Consider the following 26,670-nt stretch of genomic DNA (forward strand, 5'->3'; position numbering starts at 1 on the left):
CTGGGCCCTTCTTGGTTATCTTGGTTACGATATGGTTTTCAACACTTGGCGATGCTCTTCTATCAACAAGAGTCGAATTCCTGCACAGACAGTCCCAAGCCTATTACATCCGACTCATTATATATTCATGCCTACAAATATATGCTACTACGGGGAAGCACTCCATAGTAGATGAATTTTCAGGATAAAAAAAAATTTCAGGATCAAGTTTTTCAGCCCGAAAACGCCCGTCAAAACATAACAAGCCCAGAAGAGTTATTCATTAATCAGAATCCCTTGCGAATGCTGTGTTCTTTACTAAGCTATGATTTCATTGAGGGGCGCCACTCCTCGAGTGGGAATAGAGTTGACCGAAAGGTTCTGCGTTCTGCGTCACCATGCAATTTAAAAAATTATATTGGGAGATGCTTTGTAACTCATGGGACGTGTGGACACGACGATGGGCCCTGTCGAGTGTAAATCTGAGGGGCCTTCCCCCTAGTGTATTTATGGCCCCGGGCAAGGGTGTCCTAGTTTCTATTATAGACCCCAGGTACAAGGTCCCCCCTTGGTCTGTGCCTCCTATGAAAGTACTCAACATATCTGTAGAGCGTTCCCATATCACCACCTGGGGATACGCTGAGGGTCCTGGGGGAGGCCCTTAAAGAGCAGTAGACCCACGAAGTTTTATTTTATTTTATTTTTTAATAAGAACTAATCACATTATAAACGAGCTTCCAGCACTGATGTTGCAACATAACAAAAGTTGTTAACTTTGTTTTTTTTCTAATGTTGTAACATCGGTGCCGTAAGTTTGTTTATAATGAGAGAAGCACTTCGAGTGTTTAGTTATTGTGTTTTGTATGTACGTGTTATTTTTTAAACAATTTGTTTTTTTCGTTCTTTTCGTTTTTCTTCCGGTAGAAAGGCTCCCGGACGTCGGACCGAAATATTCGGAATATTTTTTAATTAAAATTCTTTTTTTTTTTTTGTTCACTGCTTTGTCGAAATTAAAACCCGTTTTTCTTGCTTAATTTTTCACATAGTAAATAAGTGTCAAAATTACTTCCCCCTACGGAAAATAAAAAAACAAAACCCAAATAAGATTCTCAAATTTGGAAAGCCTTATTTTCCACGGGAGAAGATGTATTTTCCTGGGGGATATTTACTGGGGGAGGGCATTTTCCGCAGGGGCATTAGCCGCATAGTATAGGGGGCTGCATGCCAAATGTAAATAGCCTAGCATAACTAAATTACCAATTAGATATTTAATTAGAATATAGCTACAATGTAGTCTTTCACTGAGCCGAGGCTAATTGTCTCCGTATACAGACTGCAATAAACCAATTTATTGTCTGATCTTGCAGATCCCAATTCTTAGTGTTTTCTCAATGATGGACAAGAATCCCTACTAGTGTTCGTTCAAGTGTTTTTACTATTTTCTATTTAAATGCTCTTAGCGGATCTTTAGTTGGTTCTGGAGGTATTCATTGTCCTTTTCTTTTACACTGTTTAATTTATTTATTATGCACCTAAAAATTTGGCAAATAATACATACATTAGTGGTCATAACACTATGTATCACATTCAGGTTCCATTAAATTCCAGTGGGAAACTCCAGTGGGAAACTCCAGTGGGGATTCTTGAGCCCCTTTTGTAAGAAACAATTTTGAGTGTTCTATGCGATCCACGCAGTTCTGATGTTATTTTTTTAGGAAGCTATAGCCTTTTCGGCTTCACGGATTTTTTACCCATAGAGTTCATGCACGAATTTGTTCTAAACGGATTTTCTTCATTGGGTGAAAGCAAACCGAAACCTCAAAAGAACTGTATTCCATCAGCAATAAACAATAATAAGATTTTACCTTCAAATTTTTCGCAGTTCCTGAAGTCCAGTTTAAACGGAATGTTTATCTTCTTGGTGGGGGATTTGTCAACGGAATTTCTTTCCATTGTGATGTTGGCTACCTTTCGTAGGACATTCGATTCAAAAAAATTGGCAATCTTTCCTTCGCCCGTCTTTTTCTGTGCCCCATCTTCATCTAAAGCGAAAAATTTATAATACAGATATAATCAACTTTAATTCCTAATTAGGAGCTCTGGAAGATTTTGAATTCGGTTAATTAAGAAGATAATGACAGACCAATGCCGTGAAAGTCAAATAACATTAATAAAGGATATTAAAAAAATATAGCATAAAGTTATCTTTCAGTGATTCAGGTTGAAGTCAATATCGTAAACACAAATTATTAAGAATTCGGGGTAGAGAGCAAAACTTTTTTCATCATTAATTTTATCAGTTGATGATCCATGTGTTGACGTTTTACTTGTTGTTTTATTTCCACTGGAATATGAGCATCAACCCAACCTTATAGTAGTATTCAACCAATTTGAATAGAATTCTTCAGCAAAACGACCTGTTGCTCTGTAATTTAAGCGAAATATATTGAACTTCAAAACGTGGAAAGACACGCTATGTTGTTATAAAAAGTAAAATTTTGAATAGTAAATCTTTGAGATTTCGTCACTGTTAAGTTGACACTGTTTATTAAGAAACTATTTTTAAAAAGAAACAGTGATTACTTAATGCTTTATTGCCTATACTTAAAACCTTCGTTTTAAATGTCTTCTATGTATTTCTGTCTGTTCGTTCTGTTTTTCTTGTTACATTCCTAAAAGAACTAGCCTTCAATGTTTAATATATCTTTTACGAATATACAAGTTGTATCTTTATCCTCATCTCCTACTCATCATTACTATCATAGTTACTAAGCGATGCCACAAAGTTAGGCGACATGCTAAGTGGTTTGACCTATACAATTTGTCACAAAGAGTGCATGACCCCCAAAAATGGTTCATGGCCTTTTTTTGACAATAAAAAGATTAACTCACTCGCTATAGTGGTCAGAAATGCAAAGGCAAAAAATTATGCAGAAAATATTAAATATCATTTTTTTTATATGGTTAGCAGCTTTCTATTTTTTTTATGGCGAGATGGTTTTTATAACTTACTATTTTCTGTATCAATATTTTTATACCATTTTAATTTCAAAAAAATTATTAGAACTTTAACCCTGACCAGATTTTAGATTAAATTTACGACCATTTCCACTACCTACCTACAACGCATAATTGCCAAGGTTCCCCTTAAATTGCGGTTATTTCTTTGTTCGCAAGTTTATCCAAGCAACCTATTATCCATGGCTTATTCTTCAAAGCTTCCGGCTTACTTTTTGGTTCACAGTATGGCAAAATCCGTCAAATAAATCGAAGAACGAGGAACTTATATAAGCTGGTAGAAAATATTGCAGCATAGGGGCTAGATTTCTTGTTGAACAAACTATAAAGATTCGAATATAGACAAGCAAATCTATCAGATCTTATTTAGAGCGCAACTCTTCAAGATAGGGCATTCACAGTTGAAATTGACTATAAAGGAGAGGGATTTGAGCCTGTACCCCCCTTCAACATCGAGATTTTCACTACTGTCCGTTTAAGCTCAATTATTTGCTATATACTTCATTTATTTTTGCCCTTTTTCTGAGTGTACGCTCAACTCCCCAAAATGCCTCTCCCCTAAAGTAAATTTCTGCCCATGTGCCTTGTTCATAAATAAGGTTTTGATGTTGTGCGCTAGTTCGGAAGAGGGGAAGAGAAGGGTTTCTGTCTGCTAGATTTTCATCCACCCCTCATGTCTTGGAAAATACTTTTTGTAGAGTATTTTCATTTTTAAAAATGTCTTTTTTTGGTATTTTAATTTAAAGCCAGGAAAAAACAACACAGTTGACGCCCTAAATTTCGACAAATACATTTTGTATCCCCCCGTACTTAGTCATGGATTGACGTCGCTACTGAGAGTTGTTTGGTGATTGAACCATTCTTTGGATCTTTTTATTCCTCTAGAAGATAATACAGTATTACCTCCAATGTTATCCTTCAAAAAGAAAATATAATAAAATATGCAACCTTCACAGCGGGTGCAATAAATTTTTGGGTTCAAAGAACTGCACCGCTACTATTAACAGACAACGACCCCTGATTTTGATGACCCTAGTTAATTTTCATTGTACAGTTGCGGTCAGGCAGAATGTTTGGTCAAGTGTAACACAGGGTTGTCGAAACTTTTCGGGGCCAAAGTGTTAAAATGAGCAAAGTTTGTACTTTCATGAACAACAAAGAAAATAAGGATGCCATTGAAACGGCACAAAATTTATAATTGATAATAAAATGCGAATCATATAAGTTAAAGCACAATTTTTTGCAATAAACAAGCAAAATCAATATTAACTAGTCAGGGATTTGAAATGGTTTTCATAAAGTGGCATAGGAGTAGCTCCAGCATTTTTATTGGAGAAGGGGGGTAAGATGGCCCATATCCGGATAGTCAAGGAGCATGGACTTTATAATCGTTGTTTCCTCCATATTATTTGGGGAGGGGGCAACTGACTCACCTTGCTCCCCCAAAACGAACCCCCTTTAAAGTGGTCTCTAAGCTGTAAAAAGTCCTGATATCACCTAAGGGGTAACAGTGTAAAAAAAATTGTCCATTTGCCACTGCCCGAGCTAAATGTCTGCTGGGTCAAACACATCAAATTTTCAATTCCGAATAATTTCAAATTCACCGGACTTCTTTCAGAAGCAACAAAATCAACCATATACAACTCTTAATTGGTGAATATTTTTTTCGAGTGCAAATTTGCGGATGGCTTGAACATATTTTCTTAAAATACAGGTAGGCTACAGCATTTAGGTGTCGATTTGCAAATAAACTGAATTCTGTTGATTTGACCAGTCCCGTAATGAAGCACTGGCAGGTGGCCAAAATTAACAAATAAACCACCGGTCAATCTCAATCGACCTGTTGGGACTCTCCTAGTTGACGAAGATAGTGACATGACCTTTCTTCTATAACGGGATACATTATCGAGGAACGTCATTAGCCAACTGAAAATGATAATAGAAGTTTTGCATGATTGCAAAACAGTCATCATTATGGAGCATTTTTCTTTCCTTTTTGAGCTAACATCCTTTTTACAAATTTATATCTTCCTGAAAGACAATAATAAAATTTAAATTATGAAGTTATTTACCTGTTTTTTTGTCGTTTCAATAATTTTGTGTTTAGGGGAGAGGGTAACCTGTTAAAACAGCAAAAACAAACAAAATTTGTGTGATTTATCCTGAAAACGGGGAAAGGTTGTGAAGTCTTGGGTATTTGTGTAGGGATGGAGGTCCCGCGATTATTAGCCCGAATCGAATGAAACGATTTTTGAAGGCCTTGATAATGTCTTTTGCGTAACTGTCCCGCCATGACTATCTGTTTAACCAGTTTGTAATACATCCTTTTAATTTTCAATTGCGCCTTTTTTTTAAGGCAACACAATTAAATTGAATATTTTCTGGTAAAAACTTGTGTATTCGTTTGAGCAACAGAATCTAGTATGGGGGTTGCAATCTCAATTCATCATTTCGATTAGCGATCACCTATCATTTTTCTATCTGGTTAGCACTTCCATGTCACTCTGAAAAAAATTTAACAGCTCCTAGCACCATCTGTAAAAATGCAACCTAATATACAATTTTTCTTTTTTTGAACCCCACATCTCCGGAAAGGATCCTTAAAGACTTAGGATTAAGATTTACCAATAATTGGGAATCATATATCTTCTAAATTCTGGTAAAGATAAAACTCCAGTTACTCTTCAAAGAGGTGTCTATCAAATACCCTGTGACTGTGGCAAATTCTATGTAGAGAGAACTCACCAGAATTTCGAGAAACACCTACAGCAGCATAGAGATGATATCACCAAAGCTCTGAATTCTAATATTACTTCTGTTTCTTTTGATTCTGCTTTAAGCAGCTATGTTTTTGAAAATCCTAGCCACAAAATACTTATTGAAGAATCCGCCCTTGTTAGCAATGACCTAGGCATAAAGCAAGTAGTTCGAGAAGCAATTGGAATCAGACTTAAGATTAATAATAATATTTCCTTAAATAGGGACTTGGGAAAATATTCACTAAATGCTCTATACACAAATTTAATTAAAAATGACCTTACGAAATATTATAAAAAACCAATAGTTATTAACACAGAGCCTGTCATAAATAGACCTATGAGATCAGCAGCCAAAAAAGCAAGGTTGGCATTAAAAACAAGTTTTTAAATCACTATCTTTCATTTCAATGAATTGCCACGTTTCATCACAATTTATTTATCAATCCTGGTTGAATTTCGCTGAAGTAAGGATGCTGGGACTGTTTTGAAAAATTTATTTTAATTTTATTTATTTTATCCTGTTGTAAGTTTTTTCCTCTTATATATTTTTGGCCCTTGGACATAGGGCCAAAATATTCATTCTAATTTGTTCTCTATTATCTTGAGATATTCCCTATTGTTCTTCTTGTTTTTGTGTTTGTGATAGAAAGGCAGTGTGGTTTTCGTCGCTATTTACCGCCTGACTCCCCTCCCCAAAATATGGCCTCCTGGGCATGTATGCATAAATTTATTGAGGAGGGAATCGATTGTGGAGTTGCAAAATCACCAAAAGCTTAACTGTTAGAATCTATAGAGAAAATAGTCAAATTACACAACTTTAACGTCCATAAATACTATTTGATATGAATTCTAGAACAAGCTAAAGCTTTTAAATTGAACAGAACCTCAAAAAGTCTAGTCGCGACCCGCAAAAACTACTAACAAGAACAATGAAATTCTATGATTGGAAAGTCCTAAACTCTAGAAATTCAGTTTTTTCAGAAGGATAACAGCAACAAAACATAATGCTCAGTGGCTTCGATTGGGAGGGGGCAGACAGGGCATGTCTCCCCCTTTCTATATTTTTCTCCTTGGATTATCAAAATACCTTCTTTGGGCGGAGAGGGGCATTTTCAATGAAAAACATCTTTTTGGTATTTTCATTGACAAAATCCGAAAAAACAGAGCATTTTTGCCCCCATTTATTAAAAAAATATATTTTGCCCCCTGTCCCTTAAATTTTCTTGAAGTGACGCCATTAGTGACACCGTCCAAAATAAAAGAGATTTCAGTAATCAACACGCCCACGGAAAAATACAATGCTTCTATGACCTACTCCGAGAATTAATATGGCGATTCTTGAAAATTACCTTTCCACTATTATGTTTATCTCGCAATTATAAAGCTAATGCTATTTTTGAGATACCATTATAACCAACATCAAAAATGCAGTTTCTCCACTATGCAAATGAGACAAACATCGTTCTGAATACAAATTTGAGTGCCTTCAACGATTTTCTCCCGTACACTTAATTGGTAAAAAAGGGTGATGTACCACCTAGGAGCACAAAGCTAAAATTATAAGGTTAGGGATAGGGTTTTTTAGGAGAATCAAAATGTGAATCCTCGGGCTTTTTTGGCATATATTAGCATGTTTCTAGATTAATTTACTTTAAATGAGAGTTTTCAGACGAACCTTGGAGGTTTGTACAGATTTTAAGGGGGATTCGGTAACCAAAAATCAGTTTTCGAGCTCCAGTATCGGTTGACCATCTCAAAGACAAAGGGTCCATTAGCGAACTCTCAAAGGGGACTAGCCAGCATCGAGAGCTACTGAGAATATGTGGTTTGACTGGGAAAATTGATCTAAAAGACAACGAAATTTTACGTCTCCAGTGTCGCCAAGGTTTTACATCAGAGCCGGTGAGACTACTGGGAACCCCCTAAGCTGCCTGATTGCTCAAGTGATATTGCTTTTGACCTATTTCTAGTGTTTTCCTAGCAGATGTACCAGGAAATTTTTAAGGACTGTCTTTCCCTGAACTTCAAAATACAAATTATGCTCCGTATAATTTAAAAAGATAAATTAACGCTTTCTCAGGATTTAAGTCTCGTTAAGACTGAATATCTCTGCCACAAAAGAGAACACAGGAGAAGTTAAAGGATGTTTCTAAAATTCCTGGGAGAGTATGTGTCGACTCCTAGTTTTCTGTCGTTTATTCGGATCTATCATCTAAGCTATATAAGTCATGGCAAGTCCGCCCAATCAATCTTAGATAGTTTGACCACATAAAATAAAAAAGTTTATAATAAACGAGATAGGATGATCCTTTGAGGTATCAAATCTCCTTAAGCAGGAGCAGGCCCTTGGGATCTACTCTTCCATGAATCTCAAGATCCCATTCACAGAGGTTCTGTAATTAACCAGTTGTTTCGAGTGTGTTATTACAAGGAAAGTCCCCCTAAAAACAGAACAAACACAATGTTAGTATGGAAAGCTTCCTTTTTCGAATCATGTACACATTTAGGCCTAAACATACAACAAATTTAACATCATAACATATTGACACATTTTCCAAAATATAAATCTGGTTGTCAGCGGTTTCTGGTTTCAATTCCCAAAATGGAGAAGGGGACAAATAAAAATTTCAAAATCTGGGGGGGGGGGGCAAATTCGATGTCCTTTTTCCATTTTTTCAAAAAAATATTTAACAAATAACGTATTTTTTATGTATTCCCCCCTTAAAAAAGTATCTCGTGATACAAGATGTTGAGTGTGTTATATAATATAAGACAAAAGCGTCCCTTGTTCTAATGTCATTTGACTTGCCGATGCCGTTATTTGAATACACATCAGTAAAAATGACAATGCGCCAATAAAGGCACGTACGTGGGGAAGTCGTTGTGCCCCTGCTCCTCGCCCTCAAGACATTAAGGTTTTTACAATAGTCCCAAATTATGACATTCTCGGTATAATTTGGCTATTTTTGGCATTTTTTTTTAATGTTGTGCCCCCGTCTCTTAACCAAAAGAAATTCCCACGCACTTGCTTGAACCAACATTAAGAGAGTCTAAAATAATGTGTGTCGATGATGGCGAGAGACAGCGACATTAGCTGCGATTCTCTTCCTCAACAAAAGCTTTGCAGAAATGGTTCATTTTCAATTTACAATTGAGCTCCTAAAAGGGCATTCACATCAATCTAAATCACCGAAAACAAATTACTCCGTAAAACCGCATATTCTTAACAAGGAAAAACCTACCGTACATTTAATGCTAGCAGCAACATTGTTCGTTGTGATTACCAATTTCATCGCTTGCTCATTGTTACTTAGTTCATATATAGTCTTATATCCGCACTCTACACACTTTATATTCTTTTTATTTCCTGAACAACCTTAGAAGCGAAAATTTTACCTGGATCAAATTAAAAAACACCCGAGAAAAACAGCCGAGAAATCACTGATTAATTTGACCATGGGGCAGGATTTATTATTTCACCGCTTGTCCTTTCTACCAAAATTCCTTACCGCCGCTTTTTAACCCAAAATTTCCGAAAAGTAGTACACAAAAAGAATCTAAAATACTCTATAGGACTTTTCCAATCTATAAGTTCTCATTGTACGGATATATTCAATACCAGTCCGAATTTATACTGATTCTCCCCCCTCTCTTCCCAAAAGAAGAAGCTCTCGTGTCCTTTTAGGGACTTATGTTTTGGCAAGAAGAGATCAGTCAAGTCGTGAAATCTATCACAACTTCCTCATCGCGAAAAATAAAATTTAAAAATACCCAAACAAGTCAAAAATTTAATATATTAATTTACAGTTAAAAACTTTCAAATGAGAAAAACAGATTTAAATAATCAGACCTGTTGATAATGATCTAAATATTCCACTGAGCGCTATTATGACGAACTGAGCCAGTTTTTTTTTTTTTTTTGCTTTATCAATCATTTTAAAATTACAGGCTTGATGATTAAGAGATCAGCCTTACTTAAGCCAAACATTTATTTTTTGCATGGTTTTATTATTTGATTCTTGCTAGCAACGGTTCCGAGAATAAAAAAGAACTTCAAGATGATTGAAAGACTGAAACAAGAAAACAAATGGCGAGGTTGAATTTTATTACACCTTCAAATGAAAACTACAAAGCAGTACTGATGTCACCAGAGGGATCGTTTGAGGAGGCAAGGATGGTGCATTCCCCCCCCCAATTAAATAACCCATGCCCCTTGACCGCCAGGAGTTAGGCCTCTCTTACACCCCCCCCCCAATAAAATGATGGAGCTATGCCCCTGGCTGTTGCCAACACAATTAGAAGGGGGGAGCCAGCATTCAATACTAATCATCTGATGATGGATCTTTTCAAATTGCTGGATATGAAAATTTTTTCATATATTATTTCATATTAGGTAAAAAAAGACGAAATATCCGAATATAGTGGCAGACTTCTTAAGTTAGTAGCACATGGGAAAGTTATTAGAGCGGAAACTGGAACTAAAGTCGAAGAAGAAAAACCAACAGCACCATCTAGCATTTGGCTACTTTGTTTGGCCGGATGGCCTACAGCTTCAAATCAAGTAGCCTACTTAGACTACCACGATTTCTCCCAGCTAACATGGGCCTACTTTGTACAGTCTGTATTATAATTTAAGTAATTCTTGAAAATAAAATCTATTGATTATTTACCACTCAGAGATAGGCATAAGACCAGAATTGCATCTACCGAGAAATGTACATGTTAAGAAAACATTTCTTACTTCGTATTATGCAGAATAACTGTAGTTAACACCTTCTGACTACAGCTCAGTCGAAAAAACATTTCAACCCCTCCCACCGATATGCAAATATATAGCCCAATTTGTATTTTGCCATGTCACTCTTGTTTCAACCAGTGTTCCGGTAGATAAAATCGACTGTGACAAAATCAAAAATCAGAAATCACTACAATTATTCTGCATATTCTGAAGTAAAAATTGTTTTAACATGTAACCTACTCAAAATCCCCAATTCTAGACTTATACTCAAAGATATTCCAGCTTTTATGCTACCACTTTGTAGATTAATAATATCAAGTATCCAATTTTCTTTACATTTCTACTTCTTTAGTGAAGTCGCCAGAGAGTGGCACTGTACATGGTCAGGGAAACCAATCAGGGAGAGGGAATATTTTTGTCCCCCCCATTTCTTTTTACAGACTTTTTTCGGAATTTGCATTGAAGAAAATATAACAAAATCGCCACCTTCAATTTTGGCAAACACATTATGTCCGGTCTACATTTCTCTGAATTAGTACTCCTGTAAGTGGCACCAATAGTTTCTAATCCCAAGTTAAATTATTGAAACCTAACTCTTATAGGTTTCCCATTCTCTTTGGCTTAAACCCATATTTTTCAAATTTTTGCCCACGGAGCGCATACCACCCGACAATTTTGGGTACTAGGGGCTGAGTACATAGAACGCAATAAACAATTACATCGAACTGTTGTTTATGTCCTAGTCAATGGACAATCCACAAAATGTCACCCTTTTTAGCTGAACGACACTGCGAAACACTTGAAGAACAAGTATTCTGAAATACCGAAGAACTTTTCCAAGAAGGTGGTCCAGATACGAAAAATTAACTTACACCCCAAATTTTTCGCGGCTGTGTGGGTTCTTTACTAATGCTTAAGTCCCACTCATCCCTTTAGTACTCCAATGTGGTACAGAAGGCAAATTTTGGCACAATTAATTATGAATAATTTTCCAGATAATGCTAAAACGCCAGAAACCCTTTCTCTGTGTAGGTAACCATAGGATTTTTTTTTCTTTTATAGCAAAATGAATGAAATAGGTTTGAGGCTCAATAGATGCAAACTCTTAAGTGTTTTGCAGAGTTTTAAACAATTATTTTCGGCCATTGAAAGCCAAAATTGCTTTAGCATTTTCCTTTGCTTTAGCAAAGGAAATTGCTTTAGCAGGCTGTAGTGGCCTTAGGGGGGGGGGGCTATGAATAAAAAAAAGTATCAAAAGCAGGTGAATTAAATGGAATATTTAACATTTTGAGACACTGTAGAAGCATTTTGATATTTCCAGAAAAACCCTAGCCCCATAAGTCCCCTATAGCCTAGATTCAGACGGATACAATTGAATGGCCAACACTACTACAATTAATGGAAAATTGAACGAAGACATACCATTGTAGGCATGTAGACATACCTGTAGGGATGAGCGTGTGGTATTTGCTCAGAGAGATCCAGTCTGAATAAATGGGGGAAACATCAGTGGCGGTTCTAAGCCTGGGCAGGGGTACACCTGCCCCCAATCTTTTTCTATTTACTTTATATTTTTACACTCCTGTCCCATACCTTACCCCCCCCCTTCCGCCAAATTCTGAAGACTAAATCGCTACTGGGAATCCTATACAAAATATTGGTCAGCGCCCGATGCATGTGGTTTCATCATCATTATTACTTATACAAATTGTAAAATAAGTCAAATAAAAGAATAAAATTACCTGGGATGTCGTTTCAGAAAGTAGAGTGATATGATAAAGAGTATACAGAAAAACCTCCCATCCCCCCTCCGCCTATAAAAACTGGAAGAATACAGTATAATTTATAAGAGTTGAATCCCATAGATAGTTTTACCCAAACAGTAGTTAAGTACCGAATGCACTGCCAGAACACCCAAAATTTTTAAATAGCATGTTTGAATTTTGACAAAATTATAAGATTTTAAGCCCCTGCGATTTAAGTTGAAACCCCATGATACGGTGCTTATACAAGCATCAGTTCAAACTTACTTCTGTTTTTGTGCCTGTTCCTACAAGGCAAGCAGTTCATTTAAAAAATCCTAAGCATCACATTCATAAACTAGCTCATAGACGACTATGTGTAGCTATCTGAAAGTGAGCCGGTACATCGCCGTTAGCTCTACCATCATTGGACCGGTAAAAATGGTTAATCTTTTAGTTCAAGGCGATACCGCGAATTAGTTTTGCATACTTATATTAATTTTAGGCATATTTTGTGCTTGCTATCTATAATAATTAGTGTATACAACGTGTTCATCTCAATTGAAACAAGATACGCAGATGTGAAAAGTGAGACGTATATGAGGGAGAGACACGTACTCAATTTTTTTTCTGGGGAGGGGAGCAATAGTAATATAATTATTTGGTAATTAGAAAAAGAACTGTTTAGAAATTCAAAAAATAGGATTTGGGGGAAGGGAAGAGGTCCCCCTCTCCTGCATACACCGGTGGTGAGAGACCAGGAATTCGATGATTCTAGTCTCTGAAGACTTTTAGCAAGGACAAAAAGTTACCCTTGAACCTTTTTTACTACTTGCAACGACAACATAATAGTATTCGTGATTATACAAATAAAAAAGTATACTAAGTATTTTTTTGCATATTGTGCCTTGGTTTTCGTAAAAAAAAAAATCATTTGAGAGGATGATTAGTTAACGGCAGTCTATTCATCCATAATGCGAATAATTTGATTTCGATGACTGCAAAAAACAATCCCACCAAAAGCTATGGCTGAATTTATCTAAAATATTAGCCTGTAGGCAGGTGCGTACAGGGGTGGGGGGCGATCAGGCCAGTGCCCCTTTCGTCAAAATCTGAAAATTTCCACCATTTGACCGCGCAGTTTCAATCTTCGAAAGATTTGATGCGTTTTGCCTTTTTCTTATTCCTCCTCCCCCCAAAAAAAACCTGACTGCACATTAAATACTATGGAAAATAGTTGAGTAATTTAATTTGGTTAAAAAGTTTCTCCTTTGTAGATATATTTCTTTGTTAAGTGCCGTATCAAAACCAGGATGGATAACAGCTATAGATGGAAAATTCTTCTAATAATTAATAGTAACTGATTTCAAAAGTAAGAGCGAACTAATATTACAACCAAAGATTGGTATTTTTCTCTTCTTCAGCTTGTTGCAACTGATTTCGAATCTGGTTTATGCCCAGCTTATTTTCATCACAGGTCTTTCTGCTAGTTTAGTACAAGCGAATACGCGGAAATTAATTTAAGAGGAACTAACGTAAAAGCCGAAAGATTTCGGGGGTCGAGTACACAAAAGCCATATCTGCATAAACTACCTGGGATTGGTTTAGAGATACCTCTGTACATTTTGGCCTTGTTTGTGAGTATAATTGATCGAAATAATTTTGCACCTAATTCCTTGTCACGAGTAGTGAAAGGATGTAGAAGGAAAGGGGCCTCGTACTCTTTAATTTGGCAGTTTTTTCTGAGAGGAAATTCAAATCCACTACATTTTTCATGAACTGTGGTATTGAATATGTACTGAAATAAAATACTGTCATTATTTATATTTTGGAACAAAATTTCTTTTGTAATATAAAAATTCCGCTATTAAATATGAATATTGTTGCATAAAGAGGTCAATGCATTCATCGTTGAATTTCATGAATTGTTTATGGTCAAATTAGTTTTGCAATCTTGATTATCAACATGGTCAAATCATGAATATCAGGACTTATAAGTAAGTTAACAAATGGAAAGTGGACATAAAAAAGAGGAAAACAATTATCCAAAATATTAAAGAATACCGCTTCAAAATTTTCAGGAACAATAAAATTCTGATCGCAAAAAGTACTCCACGAAAAAATACTCAACTAGGAGTTAGTAATAAACGGCGGCCTCGCCCTCCACCACAAGTACGCCTGCGTTTTTAAAGTTTTTTTTTGGAAACTCCCTTGCCCGAAAAAATCCTTTTGTAAAAAGTCTCTGACGCCACTACATGTCACTGCTACACTTGCTAAAGCACAGTATGCCAACTTTTAATCAAGTGGAAAAGACGGAGGGAGGGGTCTCGTCAAACCTACCAAAGGTGTTCGACTTAACCGAAAATATCAGAAAGATAGAAACGTATGTTTATCTCATGGGAACAGAGAAGTAAGGACCCCCCCCCAACGTAAACTTTTTAGGGAGTATAGAGTGATTTGTTTGCTGAAAGGGGTCCAATATAAAATATCATTCACGTACCCAACACCTTAGGGTTGAACCTGTGTGCGCCTTTTTTAAAACGTAAAATATGAAACATAAATTGAAAAACTAGATTGCAAAAACACACAACCAATATGAGGGAATATGGGTCGTTCAGAGCCCCAAGGTGATTGGCTCGAATTTTCAACTTTAAAGATATCTCTGTATTAAAGCCCCCGATCCAGTAGTGTTTTTGTTAGTTTGCTTGTTTTTTTCTTCTTTTCGTAAGTAAATACCACAAAATAAGGACTAATATCCTAAATTGACCAGAGACATTTAGGCTATTAAGCAAATAATTCATTTTTAAGGTCAATTTTACATGCTCCGTAACCCATATCCAATTAAATCGGTTTCGATGATTCGTAGGGCGTTATGTGGCACTTACCCTTAAACTGAGATTTACGGCCCATTGCCGTAATCTCGACACTCTCGATTGACTGGTCAAAGACTTTTCTTATTTATCGTATCATTCTTTTGATATTGGGATATTTTTTCCTCTTCCAAAATGTAGGATGTCTTATTTTCTCATTCATGAAATATTTGTAACTGAGAGCTTATGACATAAGAAAAGCATTTTTGTATCTTGGAGACCTAAAGCAAAACCTTCTATGCAAAACAACTAGCCCGTATCAGCAGTTGAAATTCCGGATGCGCATTTGTCACTTATATTCAACTATCTTATAAACAGAGTCAGTTTTAGCGGGAGGACGGGGCACATGCACAGGGCGTGAAAATTTTAGGGGCATAAAATTTGAAATAAATAGTCTAACAGTTATAATCATTTTGTAATTTTTGACATTTTATGGCCATTAAAATAAAATAGAGGGCGCAATTGGCAGTAAGTATAAAATTTAAATAAATATAAATTTTGTTAGTAAATGAAAATTTTGTTAAAATTAGGCTTGAAAATTTTTGGGAGACACGGGGGGGGGGTTGCTAATCAATTTTTTGCCCTTGGCACAAGAGAGGTCAGAATCATCACAGCTTGTAAACTGTTTATGGTTTAATATAGCGCCTGTTGAATCACCGTTATAAACGTTCCTCGGGCTAAATAACATTTACAAACCGCGAAAAAACTTTTTCACAAGGAATTCAGTTTGGCCCCAGATACCCTTAAATGTTTTGTTTAATTTGCCTAATTTGCTTTTATGACTTCATTCCTAAGATTTTGCAACAAAAATTCAGCAATCAAACTGACCAAGAATGATTTCTTGGGTCAGCGACTTTCATTAATAATTTCATAGCGTTCAGGAACACATTTGTTCGTAAAAAATGTCAGCAGCATTTTTTTTTGGAAAAAGAAGGTATCCATACGTTGTCGGGCGGGAGGGGAGGTAGGGATGGAATAATATAAAAAAAGCTCCTGCAACCGTAATTTTTAAATCTTCCAGGGGGATTCACCGAACAAATATCATGTGTTTATCACGGTTTTAGGCTCAACAAACTTTGATAGTGTTTCTAAATCAACTGTCTATCACCCATAGTTATTGCACTAAAGTGTTTGAAGTTTCTTTCGTCTAAAGACCAAAAATTTAACCATATTACATGGTAGAAAAGAGCTGACTAGGTACTTGTTTCTTATAGCCACCACACTCAAGAAGTGAAGTTAGGTTAATTCATAATGAAATATACCAAAATATGATAGTTTAGTAACAAAATTATCGAAAATACAACAAATAATTATGGAAGGGGGGGCGGCCCAGGCCGCATTATATTAAATACAACCTAAACTAGCCTAAACAAAATACCAGCTACATGTTTGAATAAAATATAGCTACTATGCAGTTTCCTACCCAGCCGAAACTAATATTGTCTGATATAAATACCATGAAAACCGTTTATTGTCGCATGTTCGCTATACGAAATCTCGAGAGAACTTGAGTGTGGTGGCTTTAAGACAGAAATACCCTTATTTAAAACACGATTTAATCAGATTAACAGATCAGCATAGACAATATGAAATCTATTGGATGTGGGGTCAGATTCGTAACCTTTCGCACTGATTTTCCTATTATAGACATCCTTGTCTGTTCGCGAAATCTGGGTTAGCAGAACTTCTCAACAATATCTCACCATGTCATTGCTGATGTTCAACACAGTATGGGTTGATTAGGCCTATGATAATGACTTTCCTTATCCGTTAAATATTTGCTAGTTTGACAGCATGATGTTTAGATTCGCTAATTCTAATACTGGAAGGGAAAGTAAGAGATTAAATAAAAGCTATTAGCAGAATTAATAAGAGGATTGCAGAAGAAGTAAGACATGCGAATGGAAGATGCCAGACTTCATTTAGAGAGCAATACTAATATATCCAGGTCCTACGAAAAATACCCCAAATCCCCATTGCTCTTCCTCACTGAAGGGCCATGAAATGGAGATCAGCACCGCCAGTTTGGACTTTAAAGTCTAGTGTCGCCTCCCTTTTTCTTAAATATAGGAAAGAGTAATGAAGAAAAATGGTTTAACTTTCAACATTTCAGGGGACGGCCCTAGGGCTCCATTTTCTCAGAAAACGTGCCTGGGTTAGGGAACCAATGTTAAAAAGATTCGACCCTAGACTGGATTTGACCACTTTTATTCTTAACAATTAATGCAAATATATTAAATTCATTACAAATGATATTGAAGGGATGTAGTCGGAAACTACATGGTAATTGGAGGATTTATCTCAGGGTAGGGGGGGTATGTCATTTAAAGAGGGTATTTTAATCCATGAACTTTTAGTTTGTGGATGATTACAAGTATTTCTACCCTTTGTAGGGAGAGGGGGGAGTCACTAGGAAGCAAGAGGTACATCGTTCGCTGATGTAACAGCAATTAATCCACCAAAGATCAGCAGTAAAGGACCGAATACACAAAAAAAGAGCAAAATTTTAACATTTACAGAAATGCGATACTTTTCCGGCAAAAAGATCTTTTTACTGAGACTTCGCTTGAAAATACTTTAAACTACGATCCAGGAAAGTTTTCTGTGGGCTTAATTTTTGTTTTCAAATTCTTATACTGCGAATAGAGTGTATATTCTAGGGTCCCAATTCTTGATAATGTAGAGGGGGAGTAAATGTATTCTTCATAATTGAAGAGGGGAGATTTTTGTCTTTCAGTTTTTTTCATGAAAATAACAAAATAGTATTTTTAAAAATCTGGATGGGGAAAAACACTAAGTTACAATCCCCCCCATATTTATGCCCCTGTGTATACCTAAATCACGTGCGTAGGCCTACTCATAATGTTGAAAGACGGAATGGCAGCAAAAAAGAGTTTTCAGTCCTTTTTTTTAATATGATACTCATTAAGATTGCAAAAAAAAAGAAAACAGAAATGAACGGGAGCGGGGATGACAGGAAAGGCGTTTAAGTTTGTAGTAATTCTAATAAATAGACAAATTCTAAGTCAATAATATTTAGTTGTAAAAGTGAAGCAGGTGAAAATTCATACAACATTCTAATTTTGAGATACACGGAAAGAACACATGCTAAGGAATACTTTTTATACAAATACAAAAAAAATATTTCGAAATAAAATATAGAACTTTAGGAAAATGTGCCCACTCTGTCTCAATTATTACTCTATACTCAATTATTAAGCAATTTTCGGGGTTGGGAAGAGACCAATGTGACAACTAAAGTTTGATTTAAATTCTGATGAACATATGGCAGGAAATCGCCAGTTAACTTATCACGACTTACGCTTTTACGTATTCGAATAGAACGATCGTTTTTGTTTCCGAGAGGTTTCAACTGTTTCTGAAGAGGGTCAGGTTGATCCACGACATGCGTGTGGCTGGTTAAAGTGTACTTCGATTAGTTTTTTGGTCAATCTTTTAGTCTTTTTTAATATAGAGGAATAAAAATGTATTCATACGAAGCGCAGCTGATAAGAGCGCTGAATGGGAAATTACGCGCAGTCGCATATCCCGTATTTAAATATACTCAGATTATTGTCACGCATAAAAATGTTCTGATATATATTTCGATTTGAGACATGATGTAATTGCATTTTATATGAATAAATTTTTAATTTGATCATATTAGAGAAAAAGTGCTACATTCAATGTAGCACGTGTTACAGTTCTACATATAAACTTTCGTGCAACAGATGACAATCCTGCCTAGGGTTCATGCGACATGAAGCTTTAACAGCTGTTTATTACTAAACTCATATATCTGTTAACATATCAAATTCCGTATTTTGTTGTGCACTAGGAGGAGAGGGTACATCAGATAAATCACTCATTTTGGTATTGCTAGTTCTATGTTTTTACTGCATCCGTTGCATCCGAGCTGTCGCGTAAAAAGAACGCAGATATGTGAGCCCATGGTTAAAGTAGTCATCTTGACCAACTGAAATGTCCTTTTAGTGTGACATACCATAGGATAAAATACGACAATGTAATTGTTTTGGCGGGGGAGGACATCCACCTGTAGTGACACTGAGAGCTAGCACAAGCATTTCAAAGGGCAGTGCCTTGAAAAACTTGTAAATTTGGAATTTTCAAGGAGAATGTATTTATTTACGTCTAGAAGTCTTTCGGAAAATGCTATCAACAAACATAAATTAAGACAAACTTTTAAAGTCAAAACTGGACTTGACTAAAGATAGAAGTCAATACAAGGCCTAAAATGACCAGAAGTTAAGTTTGATTTTCTAGTTTTCAGACGGCAAAGGAGGAGGCAAGGGTAACTTGAAAGTTTGACATTGGAATCCTATAAAAAGTGTTCTGGATTTTTTTTTACTCTACAATGAAAAAGTGGTATTTTTGATCTGAAAAAGATTATAGGAAAGTGCTTGAATACTAAAAGACGAAGCTCATGCTCTCATTTTTAGTTTTAAGTGCTAACTTTTCACAGCAGCACTTCTCCAAAAAAAAAAAAATTCGGGCAAAACCAACTTTTTTCTAGATTCCCAAAACGTAGCACTTCATAGGAATATCAACATTAGATAAGATTTATGGATACAGCAATGTGTTTATATGCTTCTTTTGCGGAGTTTTTTATTCAACAGAAGTTAAGACCCCTAATATCTCCCCACCCCTGAGTATGGTCTTAATGTGTGCATAAATGCTTTCTCCAAAATTGGGTTAATGAATTCATAAAGGTGAGGGAAGAGATAAAAGACAAAGGATCCGTTTGGGTGTGTAACATTGAATGAAAATTCAGTTTAATGTGAAGAAGTCTTTTATCAGACCTATTTCACATGAGCATCACAAAAGCGTGATTTTCACAAAATTTGATTAAAATAATTGAGAGCTTTTAACGGTGTAGTGCTGCTACTATGTCAACAGAAAAGATCTTGCACATGTATGTTTATTTTTTATCTTTATATAGTTCTTTCGAACTATATTCAGCTAGCCATCTTAGCCGAGTAATATTATTTCTTTCGTGACAGATGTTCCAGTCCTGGTATCTCTAATTATTTGGTTTGGGAAGTCGGTCATTAGTGTAGGTCTGTATGCTCAGCCAGAGTCGACCCAGCTCCAAATGAGTACCTGGAGAAAACTGTGGAAGGGAGGGGTATGGGAAGCATCAGATGATTTGTCTCCAACCATGCATAGCACTCCCGGACAATGGCAATCGGTACCAATGTTGCGTGTAATATCGGCCAGCATGCAAAAATTTCAAATCCAAGTTTCTTTCGAACTGTAGCTCTCGGAATAAACGACTTACTTGTTTTATAATTTATGCATAATGAATTAACATAGACTACATATCAGTGTTACCAGTTGCTTGGTCTGAAGTTGGCCATCTAAAAGTGAAAATGCGCCAAAAGCTCCATTTTGTAGTGAAAATACTCAAAAGCCTAAAAAAGCGCCGAAATGGCGCAAATACGCCCCATCTAGCCACTCTGCTGCATAGGGCACAGTTTTTCAATGCAAGGGGGTTTGCGATCCTCAAAGGGTGTCATAATCTCGGCACTCTTGGGAATTGACACTCAACGGCATATTAGCGGTCATAGTCGGTCAGAAAAAACCGCTTATTTACAAAATAATCCTTCATCTATTTAACATTTATAAATCAAGTGTTGACGCGAATACGAACAAATCTTAAGAAAATAAAAACATAATATGTGTCTATCAATAAATAATGAGGTATTGATGTTGATTAAACACGTAATACGCTCATACGTACATAATTATGATTTAACAGAAAATCATTCTGAAATTGGCACTTACTATTACTACTGAGGAGACTTAGTTTAAACCTGAGCTATTTTGAGGACTGAAAAAAAGGTTAGGTAACACTATTGCAGAAAATTTGACACGCCCCTCGCTAAAGCAATCTCCAAAAGTGCGAGTCTTCGTTTCTTCATTGAAAACAAAAGCTCCATGAAAATCGGCTGTCCCCGTTCGGACAGCCGAACGGGGAAAATAAATATTTATAGAGAGGGAGGGGTGTTGCACTTTTTGTCATTCCTTCCCATAAAAAATCCTCTAGCCCCTCTCTCAAGGGTTGGGGTGCATCCACCTCTGGCTACGAAGTTACGTTATTTCAATGAGAATAGAGTTATACTCATTATTTTAAGCTGCATCCACCCCTAACATTTTAGTCGTCACAATATAATCTTAAAAGTTATCACCCTATATACTCTATAAGTGAACATTTTAGGTCTGAATATCAGGCTTTAGATGTCATGTCTTGCAAAAAAACTTCTGTGATAAGAAGCAGTATATTCCTGCCATCACATAAGGCTTAAGAGCCATAAATATTCCAAAAATTATTACGACATGTCTTTTCCTATAATTTCCTGAAGTTTTAACGATATTTCTGTATTTTTAAAGATATTCCTGTATTTTAACACAGTACATTCAATTAAAAAAAATCTAGAGGGCGGCAAAATTTATTTTTCGAAGTCCAGGGGGGATGCAGATTAGTCGTGAAGTTTTTTTTTTAAATGAAAACATCCAAAATAGTATTGCTGATATATAGGGGAGCAAAAAAAATCTAGAGGGCAGAGGTAGGCCTACTTCGCTGATGCCACTGTTTAAATATTTTCATAAGTTTAAGCCGGGTCCCCTCCCAAAATAAAATTTGCGTGCGCAACAAGTCTATTGACTACCACCACATTTTTACTCTTTGCTGTTTCTGATCCCTGTGTTTATACTTTTCATTTTTAGACTTTTATTGACTTGAGTCAAACATCGAATTTACATATTGTTTGTCTTCACGTTGTTTTTCTTTTAACATACTGAACATAATCAAATTCCTCCACCCATATGAGACGTATGCGTTTTTATTATTTCTACAAGAACTTGATCTAATTAGCTTCTATTAGTTGCTATATCAATTACTCTTAAGCGTCAAAAGTACTTGATATGCAAAGATTGTATTTCATTCGGTTTATTATGTTACATATTTATTTTCATTATATTGTCCGAAGATTGTCCTTTTTGGCAAACCGTCTGGGGCTACACAGAAAGCAGGTCGTCCTTGTCTTGCTTGAAAGGATGTCATAAATAACGATTTAAAGAAAATGGGAACTTCCTGCGAGGGTGTAAAGAGGGAGGCTTTAAATAGATTAGATTGGAGGAGGAGCGTGCGTAGCTGTGTTGGCCTCAGGCGGCTTGGTGCTGCAGTGAGTCATTAGTAGTAGTAGTAGTAGTAGTAGACCTGGTTTACAACGCTAGGGAATTGGTTTTACAATCCAATAAAATGACACATCCACATATCAGCTTTGAAGTTTGTATACCTTCTTCGCATACCAGGAACGTTTTCTACACTGACAGAATTTCAAATAGAAAGTAGATCTCTAAATTCTACGAAAAATTAGGAGCGAAAAAAAGGGATATTTCACATTATTTAAAGTTGCAGGTAGATTGAATATCGTACGCCCCCCTCCCAGTCATATGTGAACGAAAAGTTCGTGTATTTAAATACAGGAATGTCAAGTCGAATATATTCATCTTTCCTTTGCAAATTTTTTAAACTTCCCGAATTTCTGATGCATCAGAAGTCAAATATTTATTAAATGAAAAGAAAGCACTATTCAGACACTTGCGTTCAATTTTTGCTGGGGAGACTCGAAATCCCATGGAAGGAGGGGGATGAACTTGAAAATACCAAGAAAATAGGTGAACATTGATAGACATTATACGAACAATAAGTTAGATATTTTAGAGATCACAGGCACAAAAACCCCTTGCTTACATATCCTACACAGGGATTGATAAATTTAACCTGCAACTAAATATTTAGTATTTTTTCCAGTTTAGTACAACTCAGGCACGTACGCAGGAATTTTTCTTCGGGGGGGGGCGAAACCTTCGAAACAGCAGATATAAAGTAGCAATTTTTTTATTTAGTAATACAAAAAGCACGTATATCGGAAACACAGATTGACTTTAATCTGTAGTATTGTAGCGAACGGGGGGAAGAAGACTGAAGCCTCAAAAGTACGTTTTAGGCTCAGGTTATGTTCATAGCGATTTAGAACCATTTAATAATCTATTATATCCCACTGAAAGGGAACTTTTAGGGTTAACAGTGCAATATGGGTGCTGTGGGGGGTAGTTCTTCTATTGCAGAAACGTAGATTTGAATGAAAAATAATAGTTTCCAAAATTGATTCATTAAAAGCTGTACTTTATCCTGAAAAGGGGGGATAAACGCCCTAACATCAAGGATAATTCTATTTTGCTGTGGAAAGTAAACTCTCTTTACAAAAAAAAATAACAGTACAATTGCTAATTACTTCAAAGAGGGTGAAAATTTAGACAGAAAATGGGTTAATAATTGGAGAGTGACTTGACCGGATAATTGCATGCTGTAAAACCCCCAGAAAAGGCTTCACACATGTATCTAGATTCTTAATAAATGTCCTACTTTTGCCAGAAATCCCAAGAAACCACGGGGAAATTAAACATTTCACAAAATTTAGGGGGGCGGGCCCGAAGGCCCCCTGCGTACGTGCCAGGTACAACTTTATGGATTTCCTTTTGGTTTGTTGCTTTGAATCTTTCAAATCAAATCCGTTAACAATTTTTAACATTAGCAGAATTGCAAATCAAATCAGCTGCATCGACTAGGCGCAATTATCGCATGTTTCACAGATTTTTGAAGATGTTTCTTTTATGAAAATCTTGAAAAATGGTCCTATAGCGATTCCTGAGGAACCATTGAAATGAAGTTACTTAGTTTTGACAGAAAACTGTGATGAAAACACAATGAATAACTGCGCACGCTCTTCAATAGCTATTCTACGATGTTTCCCTCAATTTGCAATACTTTCAATATAATTCACCTAATTTTGTTATTAAATCTCTGCTTAAGCTGCAAAGAGTCTAAGACACGGATATTCTTATTAAATAATTTCTGAGACCACACTGGCTAATCATGACAAAACGAAACAAAAAACAGTAAAGAAGAGAGAAACAAAGATAATGCGAGCCCGTGAAAAACGTAGACTATAATGCAAATATTTCGGTCAAGAAATCCGCTTGATAATCCTCAGAGCTTGACAAATACAATAAAAATTACTCATAAAAATCCAAGAATAATATAAAGAAACGGTTTTCACTGGCTCGCATTATCCTCGTTTCTCTCTTCTTTAGTGTTATTTTTTCGTTTTATCCTTATTTTAAATCATCTTCCCAAAAAGAAAATGACAAAAAGTGTCCGCAAGGCACAGAAATGTCTTGCTTCTCTTTTTAATTGATAACTTAAGCATATAATTTTAAATTTCAATCTGTTACAATTTTAAACACTTTCATTGGGGTAGGACCATGACCAACATATTTATTTGGATGATAGTTAAGTTATTTTTCAGGGATGTGGGTATGATAGGTTCATTAGCAAAGAAGGTGTTTTATATATTATATAATCGGGAAAGTCCATGTTTATAATGCAATTTCACACTTTTAGGGGGGTCGAGGTGGAGCCAACAGCGGTCTTTCCAAGGACGTAAAAAGACTGAGTCGTTCTAAACCTCAAAAAAATATTAAAAACAATGCTGAAAGCGGCAGAAATCAAGCTTTTCCCCAAAATTACAATCTACAGCTGTGTAATTGTTGCTTTATAATCTCACTTAAAGATCTTTTCACCTAGGTATCACACACTCTAACCTTTATTATTTTAAATGACTTGCTATCCAATTGTACTCTTTGCTTGGTAAATACCGTGTCATCAGCGAATTGAGAAACTACCCTAATTATGAAGTTGCAATTTTAATGACCTATTTCTAACAATAGTCTTATTCAGAATAAGCACAAAATAGTAATTATTACGATACCACTATGCAGTTTTCAAAGTTGGGCGTTAATGGCTTACATTTCCGCCACTAAGGTCCTTTGTCTGGAAGCGCCAGTGTGAAAAGACTTGTCATTTCTAACCTAAATATAAGACGTCCTTAAGCTATACCCATCTCGTTTGTAGTATTAACTTAGAGGCCCACTTGGTTTTTTCTTATTTTTGCTACACTTCCTTGAAACTCAAAAGCCAGTATGCATATATATATATATATATATATATATATATATATATATATATATATATATATATATATATATATATATATATATATATATATATATATATTATAGAATGTATTGCTGATTAATTACTACCATACCTTCATTTTTTATAATATTTTTATCTATTGACAAGGGCCACTCTTTACTTACAGTGTGTTACTATGAGCGGTTCGATCCAATGCATTTTTAAATATGAAGGAGGCTAACAACGTTTCCGAGAATGATAATTATCACCGAAAAAATATTACCCTCGAAATGTTTATTGCAGGGAGTTCTGAAATATCAAAAATAAATAATAGGGTCATCATCCTCACGGTTTTCAATGTGAGTTCTTAGGACTGAAAGCTGAAAGACAGTGTAGTTTTTTCCTTAGGCCTCTTTCCAATGTTTAACCCATCTCCTCTACTAGTAAGTGCCATAGTATACGAGTGCGATGTTTGTTGTGACATTCTTGCTTTTATTATATTACTCTACTTGGGTTGTCGTATAGTCGGTCAGGAATAAATTATTATTAATGTTCAAAGTGACCAATATTACTCCTCCTATGAAACTAATTAATTCACATGAACTCTACCATATTGAGATAATGAAAATCAACGACAGAAACCTTTTTTAAGCAAGATCATCGATTACCTGTTCCATAGGATATCTTCTTTTTCCTTTTTGTAAAACCTTGTTTTTATTGAAAAGACCGTGGCTGGAATTTATTGTTGTCTTTAAATACTAGGATCCACCCAGATAAGCTGAAGCCGAAATTAATACCTAATTCACTGTTTTATCCCCTAAATAAAGACCCAAACTTAATTTAGGTAAAAACAGAGCAAATAGGCCTAATGTTTACCCTAACTTTCACTTTCCATAATAACAATCTTTTATGTTAATTCATGGTCGACGCTGACCTCTAAATAATAATTTTAAATAGAGGACTGTCAAAACTGTCATACAACGTCTATAGCCGGGGATCAAAGGTCTTGAGAAAATAGAAAAAGATGGATGGGCATTCATAATACAAGGGAAGACATGAGAAGTATGCCAACACAGAATAAGAGAGGTTGAAACGAATTTTGGGTAGTTAAGGAATAGTAAAATAAAAGAAGATTAACTTAGACTTTTCTTAATTAACTTTCCATTTATTTACAACAACTGAAATGTGATCAAGGGCTTTCGTACTGGAAAGTCTCATATACTATGGGTCATCAAAATGCCCCCCCCCCAAAAAAAAGAAGAAAAAACAGAATCAAACTGAAGACCCTTAGATCTGCGCATAAGTGGTTGAGATGGAATTTGACACTAGTGTGTGGGGGAACAGAGTCATTTGGAGCGGAGTTTTTAGGAAATCCAATTTATTTATATTCCTCAAGGTAAATTTTTGATAGCAGATGTCTCGTTTTGCGCAGAAACCGAACTAAACGCGGCATTTTAACTTTTACGCCACTGCTTTACAAGGTAAAGACATAGAAGCCTGC

At 35.7% G+C, this 26,670-nt stretch overlaps 1 protein-coding gene across 4 annotated transcripts in view; it reads right to left on the reverse strand.

The window, feature by feature from the left end:
• Positions 1–26,670, reverse strand: part of LOC136030141 (formin-2-like) — a 230,345-nt gene that overhangs the window by 99,754 nt on the left and 103,921 nt on the right. For 3 of the 4 annotated variants that reach the window (XM_065708838.1, XM_065708837.1, XM_065708839.1), the window contains one exon: positions 1,845–2,021. In XM_065708838.1, the coding sequence (XP_065564910.1) occupies positions 1,845–2,021 (177 nt within the window). Of the gene's footprint in view, positions 1–1,844; positions 2,022–12,524; positions 12,649–26,670 lie in introns of those variants that run through there. The other variant, XM_065708840.1, reaches the window with a different exon arrangement.

Source organism: Artemia franciscana, chromosome 8 (genome assembly GCF_032884065.1).
Source record: "Artemia franciscana chromosome 8, ASM3288406v1, whole genome shotgun sequence".
Taxonomy (NCBI): domain Eukaryota; kingdom Metazoa; phylum Arthropoda; class Branchiopoda; order Anostraca; family Artemiidae; genus Artemia; species Artemia franciscana.